The sequence below is a fragment of the Triticum urartu genome, chromosome 1A, assembly GCF_056163025.1.
Source record: "Triticum urartu cultivar PI428250 chromosome 1A, HENAU_Tu73, whole genome shotgun sequence".
NCBI classification, from domain to species: Eukaryota; Viridiplantae; Streptophyta; class Magnoliopsida; order Poales; family Poaceae; genus Triticum; species Triticum urartu.
Genome location: NC_141873.1, coordinates 358690374 through 358697497, shown reverse-complemented (window position 1 = coordinate 358697497; position 7124 = coordinate 358690374). Strand labels below are relative to the sequence as shown.

Here is a 7124-nt window from a genome sequence, read left to right as displayed (position 1 = left end):
GCCGTCGTGCTCCCGTGGCCGCCGGTGGAGTTGATCTTGGTAGACGATAGCACAGGGGCCTTGGGGGCCGTCCTCTGAAATCACAAGCCGCCTAATTTGATCGGGATAGCAGTCACTTCGAATATCATTCTCGTCAACTGGAGTTCGTCAGAGCTCGTCGCCGCTGTCAAGGCCGGATTGTCCATCTTGTTATATGGAGCATCGTTCTTAAATTCGTGCGGCACAGCTTCAATTGAGTGTGTGAGGAAGCTTTTGGTGTTGTTGTTTTGGTGCTGGCATAGAGGTTCGATCTAGACGTGAATCGATGGCGGGGGCAGAGTGCGGTGACATATGCATCATGGGATTCTGCGTTGGTTTTCTGTAAAACATGTGACCAGCGGCCATGCAAATACGATCCACACAACTCTGCAATCCCATTGGGAGATGGTGTTTTGATGTGGGACATGGCACATACTTTTTGATTCACGGCGGCGACATTCCGAGGAAGCCGTGGCTTACTAGCATGTTCGGGTCACTGAGTATCGATGTTTGAACTCACATATGTAGAGCATGTACATGTGCAATGACCTGAGCTATTTCATGGCTGGAACAAATAGACTCAATCCTCGCGTACGTGGTCGCTTGTGATTTTTGAAGAAACAGAACCAGTCGAACTTTAGCTTTCATTAGAAGTGAACGTTACCTGTAAGTGAATAGATACAGTTTTCTACAAATCGGGTCAGACTGCAAATTTGGACAAGGGAAGGCTGGGCCAAGGAACTGACCATGTTGCTTTCTTCATTATAGTTTTTCTGGCAGTTTGGGCCTTTTCTAATTAGTGGAGCTCAACTCGTACTGTGCATGTTATTTATCCCTTTTTGTCTCAAAAAAAATTTATCCCTTTTTTGTGTTTTTTTAAATATAATCTGGCAGCACATTGTTCTAAATAGTAAAAAAAAGAAGTGTTATAATTTTTTTCCTAATTTTCAACTTTTTTGTGTGGCTGTGGCCATGGGGTAGGTGTGTGAGAGGGTAACATTTTAATAAACAATAATTTTTTCGTGAAGTTAAATGTTTTAACACCATTTTTCGGAACCTTCGAACTGTTCCATCTAAGAGTTTGAACGTTTGCTGGAATTGAGCAAAAATATTTTTTCAAACTTTTCAAACGCTTCAAATGGAATTTTTTATTTATTTTGAACTTACTGGGATTTTGCATTAAGATCTTTTCGAAACACTGAACTGATCATTTTTTAAATTCAGACTTCTATGTTTCTATTTTTTGAAACCGGTTTTTCTTGTTTTTAATTTGAACATATCATTGTTTTAAATTCAGAATGTTTTTTAATTCGAACTGGTCATTGTTTTTTATTTGAACTGATTATTCTCTTTAATTCAAAACAAATTTTTATCCGAACTGATTATTCTGTCTAATTTAGAATGATCATTTATTTTTAATTCGAACTAATCATGGTTTTTAATTCAAACTGACCATTTCTTTTATTTCAAACTGATCATTGTTTTTAATTTCTACTGATCAATGTTTTTAATTCAAACCATTTTGTTCATTCTTGCACGCACATCAAACTGTGATGTATACCTTCTTCCAAGAAGTAGCAATTATATCATCAGACAGAAAATTTTCCACATATAATACATGTACAAGAATGACATATACACCGCACAGACCTCATACATGAATGACATAACACGCTCCCTACTATTCAGATTGATGCAGAATTTGATGCACCATAGTGTACATGATGGACGTTCCATACTGTTCAGATTGGGTAGATCGTTTAGTATGCTCATCCACGCAGCACATGGAGGCAGACACATTGGTCACCTGGAAGGCAGAGCAGGAGCAGCTGCATAAGGCGGAGCTCGGGAGGACGGCGCGCCCAACGAACTATGGGACGGCGGGCCTTGGGGGCCGATGGGGTGGCGCGTCGCGGGTGCCGGCAAGTGCGGCTGCAAGTGGCTTCTAAGGTCTGACCTACCTGCAATAATTAATAATGTATTAATCCTGCACTCATGAATCCAAAGTGATATTCTCCCAAATTACTGGAGTTCGGCTGCTCCCTTACATAGCAAGATTGCTACTACTACTACAAATTAAATGTTGTATACATGTAGCTTATACTAACATAGAAGAGATTAAACATTGTCAATTTGATGTAATTTTTTTTTTGTTCAGTCTACTGACAAAGCAGTAATATAAGGAAGACATTTGAAGGATTGCTCACACTAAAATAAGAAATTGTACTGAACTTAAAATAAGATTTGCACTGAACTAAAACTAGAATTTGAACTGAACTAAAATAGATCTTTGTTTAGGCATTTAAGCAAACACCTGATGGCAAAAAAAAGTGACTGGCATTTAGAAATAAAGACGATGGTATAGAAAAAATTCATGCAAGAATGAGAAGTATGACTCCGACATTTTAGCAACAAACAAATGACTAGGGTAGCAAATGTTCAAACTGAAACAATTGAACTTGCAGCACATGTGGACAGTACGGACTAGAACATTGTGTTTTGTGCACCCGCTCGAACTGAAACAATTGAACTTGCAGCACATCTGAATGTGGACATGGAGGCAGGGGATCCTGTGGGTGACAACAAAACCTCAGCATCACCACAAAAATTCAGAAATGAGGCGGCATCATGAAATAATAGAGCTAGAGAGATTTGAGAGGAGCAGCAACATCATGCAAGAGAGAGAGAAAGCAGAGGAGAGCAACAACCATGCACATGTTGGAGGAGTATAGGAGCCGTGAGCTGCACTGGCAACCGGAGGCAGAGGCCTACTAGGGGCACTAGCAACATGCGCATGTTGGATGTTTTACATTCTTCTTTCATATTTAAACCACTGATTTTTGCACAGTCAACTCTTATATTGCTAAATAAACAAGAACTTGTTGCGGTTTATTTTTTGAACTTGCCTGGATTTAATACTTGAACTCCAGTCCCCAATTCAAGAATCATGCCAACAATCTGTAAACAGAAAAGATGCAGAGTTTAGAAACAAAAAGGTTAAAATAAAAGTTGAAACAACAGACAAACTCTGAAGTAAATAGCACAAAAATGTTTTGAAACTCTTTCCTGAACATATGAGGTTTATGTCTTTGAACATACAAATTTTTCAAAACATGTACTTTCACTTTTTTCCTTGTGTGTGTGCTCGACTTGGCCGTTTGCGCAGTGCTAGTAAAAATGGGCGACCGCGCAGGAGCTTCTTTGTACTGAAGATTCTCTGTACTGAAGTGTTTCCGGAAATCATATCAATGGGTTATTAAACACATGCAGCAACATCGAAAGAGGAACACTAGAAAAAGAGGACGCCGCTGTACAGGAACTACACTGCACAGACCAACAACATAAATTCTCAAGCAAAGCTCACAATCTCCATGGAAGATGCCTATGAAGCCTATGAATTCACCATGGAAGGGCCTCCCACTCCCCTGCTCTATCTGCTCCCACTCCCTTCACACACACACGGACCATAGAGAGGATGAGAGGGAGATGACCGAGGCGGATCGAGGATGGAGCACAGTGGCCTGCACGCAGCTCTTCTCATGACCGGCTGGGGAGCGTGTTGTTGTACTGACGAGGCAAACGAGGCAAAGGTCCAAATATATCACCTAAATAAGTTGAAAGAGTTTTACAAAAACAAGCAGGCAACAAAGAGAAAAGTCATGTATGGCTATCAGACACAACTTCTATATATAGGACTAGTAAGGGTCTCAGGAATCGACTACATTATATCATCAGTACTAGAATGACTGGACAAGAAGTTTAGATTTGTAGCAGCACACACACCAGAATTTTATTCAACTTTTTTAGGTGATTGCATCAGTACTAGTATGATTGGAAAAATATTTCAGATTTGTAGAAGCACACATATGAAACTTACAGAATTTTATGGAAATGCACGAGTTCTGATTTATCAGTACATAGTTTTATGGAAATGCATGAGTTAACTTCTTCTAGGCACTATCTGGACATGATGAAGACTAGCTAATGTAAGGATAGGCAGAGAACACTTAGTGTTGAGCTTTTTTTCCAAGTATGTATTGAACTGGTATATTTTTTGTCAATGAACTGTTGTAGTATAGGTACTAGAGCTACCAGCATCTTTCTATATATCATGATAAAAAGCAAACAAACATGCATCATCTCCACCAGACCATTCTCTCATCATGTTCAAAGCATACATACTACAGAAAATTGAAGTGGCAATAGAAGAAATTTATGCTTTTTGGGGACCGATATCATGTAATACCACATCCAGAAAGCATGCCAAGAAAAATGTATATATTTTTTAGTTGAAGAACTAGCAGTCTTGCAGCACAAGAGGCACGACATGGTGCTATTAACTAACTTACAAAGATCCTTTTTGCTTTGTAGTAGTACCTGAGGTTACAAGTGTCAGAAATTTACCATTTGATGGCCTTCACGCCACTAGCAGCGCCGGAGGTGACCTCATGTCTCCTGCTGCCGGCGGGGAACGGGAGCTGGATCCACGGGGAAGAAGGTGGCAGGAGCGCCTTGTCCGTCCGATCTCTCATGGGAGGGTAGTGCTCGACATCGAGGTGCAGGGCGGCCAAGGAGACGGTCACACGATGAGCAGGAGCAGGACGGGGCAGAGATGGTTGTTGCCGACGCTCCGCCCTCCGCCGGGGACCGCCCCTGCAGCGCGTCGTGGGAGGTGCGAGGAGGAGCCATGGCGCGTCGCCGGAGGTGGAGGCTCTATGTTTATGTTAATAGTACCATAATATCATTGCACAGTAGTGGTTGTCAACTGAATCTTGCAAGTCCAAACAAACCCATAATTGAACTTGAAGCCTGACAAAAAAGAATAAACTCGCACTGACAAATGGATGAATTTAATCTAGAACACCTTTCTCCTTTAGACAGTTGATTAATGCCACACACATGGACAAGATAGTGTGCCAAGAAATCAAACTGCACAAGTTAGAAGACACAAATTAACACCATGATAGCTGCTCTTGACCATGGAATGGATGGAAGCACAAGACGATAAAATAAAATAAGAATTGGCTTGAACTTAAACCAAAATGATAATTGAACTGAACTAAAATTAGATACTGGACTGAAAATAAGAAACATATAGCAAAATTAAATTCATAAACACAAGCATTTTCAGCAATCAAATTTTCCTCTTGAATATGTAGAGGGACACACCTTGTTTTTTCTATCAGATTCCTACATCCAGGCAAAGAAGTGGGTATAGGACAAGGTACATCAGCCCAAGTTTTTGTACTTCTCGTTGCATTGCTTCAGTTTGGTTCCAAGAACACTATGCTTCAGTTCCGGTTGCAGACCTGGTCGTCATGGCATGCGGGGACCATGGAGGAAGAGGATCTGGAGCAGAAGCTCTCACACGATGAAGTTGTGGATGGCGCCGAGCACGTTGGTGGACGCATGTTCGGAGAAGTTGTAAAATATCTGCAGAACTGAAGGATATGATTTTTGTATTATCTCTGATCACAATGAACAAAGTATTTAGAACTGATGCATATATGATACTCAATCAATACTAAAATGGACAATATTTGTTAAGTTTCTATGTATGAACCTACCAACTTTCTAAACATGAACTTCTCGCTAGGGTTATTCTTCGGTATTGAAAAATGTTCAGGAAAAGCACATATATCAGTAATAGTTATATCGAGAGGGTTTACTTCAACCCCTACATTTTTCAATCAGTAATAGTTATATCAGTAACTCGTTATTAATCAGTACTAGTACGACTGGACAAGAAGTGCAAATTTGTAGCAGCACACAGATTGAACTTACATAACTTTTCTTTGAACTATTTTTTAGGTGATATATCTAAACTTACATAATTTTGAAATGTGTATTGATGATACTTTTGCGCACGCACCCAACTATTTTGTGTTTTTTCATGAACTGGCAAAATAAAACAAACCAAACTAATAATGAGTTTAGTATAGAAAACAAGTCTCTTCTCTAGGCATTAAGACAAATACCTGTCGAACAACAAGCACAAGACAGCAGTGGCGCTTGAGGAGCAGGGGAAGAGGGACAGTACGAACAAGTGCATCTTAATGATACCATATTCTACAGAACAAATTTGCCACTTGGGACTGAAGAAAGAAATCATACAAGATGAGCTGAAAATCATAATAGAATGACCATAGCTACAATATGAACTGAATATACACCAAAGGAGCATGAACATCTAGGGGGTGTGGAAAGGTTGAGATGGGAACCTCCCGAGCTGCGGCATTGAACGGTTTGGCACTGTGTTGTTGAACGATCTGGGGTGGCAGCAGTGAATGGACGGCACGTTGGGTTGCTGGTTGTCATGCTGGAGATGGACGTCGGGGACGCTGCGGCAGAAGAAGTGTGTCACTCCGGTGACCTCCGGCTGTGCGTGTAGATGGTTCTCTGGTAGACTAGAGCTGGGGGCGATGGGAAACAGGGTGTGGCAGCCAGAGCTAGTGACTGTAGAGAGTGGTCGGGGAGCTTGATGACGAGATCAAGAGGAGATGGGGGCGACAGAGGCTTGCGAAGCGGCGGCGGCACCGGTGGCTAGGAGGTTGGGAAAGGGGCGGCGACGCGGCCGGCAACTAGGAGGTTGTGTACGGGGCACGCGGCGCGGTGGAAGCAGTGGGCAGGTTGGCCGGCGGTGCGGTGGAAGCAAAGGGCGGCACTCCGGTGGGAGCAGTGGGGAGGCGAGCCGGTGGCGTGGTGGAAGCAGCAGGGAGGTGGGTCGGCGGTGCAGTGGAAGCAGGGGGGTGGCGCTCCGAGGCGAGCGGCATGGTGGAAGCAGCGGGGAGGCGGGCCGGTGACGCGGTGGAAGTAGAGGGGTGGCGCCGGCGGTGGGTAGAAGCAGGGGCGGAGTCGGCGGCATGTGGAAGCAGGGAGGCAGGGGCCGGTGGCGCGTGGGAGCAGGGGGTGGAGCTGGCGGCGGGTGGAAGCAAGGGGTGGAGGCGGCGGGGAGTGGGTAGGCTTTTTCTTTGTTTCGTGTGCAAAATGGATCGGGCCTCTATAAGGGTATGATGGTAACAGAATAATATTCTGTTACAAGTAACAGAATAGCCCTATCCTATATATATATATATATATATATATATCCAATTGGATGTGGGTTA

The 7124-nt window shown here is 42.8% G+C and overlaps 1 protein-coding gene across 1 annotated transcript; it reads right to left on the bottom strand.

Moving 5' to 3' along the window:
- Nucleotides 1-1821: 1821 nt before the first annotated feature.
- On the bottom strand, nucleotides 1822-6791 carry LOC147991231 (uncharacterized). Its single transcript, XM_087538580.1, has 8 exons — nucleotides 6616-6791; nucleotides 6240-6431; nucleotides 5328-5451; nucleotides 4883-4947; nucleotides 4423-4731; nucleotides 3333-3465; nucleotides 2925-2976; nucleotides 1822-1979 (listed from the first exon to the last, which is right to left on the bottom strand). The coding sequence occupies exons 1-8, from the start codon at nucleotides 6789-6791 to the stop codon at nucleotides 1822-1824; spliced, it is 1209 nt and encodes a 402-aa protein (XP_087394706.1).
- Between the last annotated feature and the right edge of the window lie 333 nt (nucleotides 6792-7124).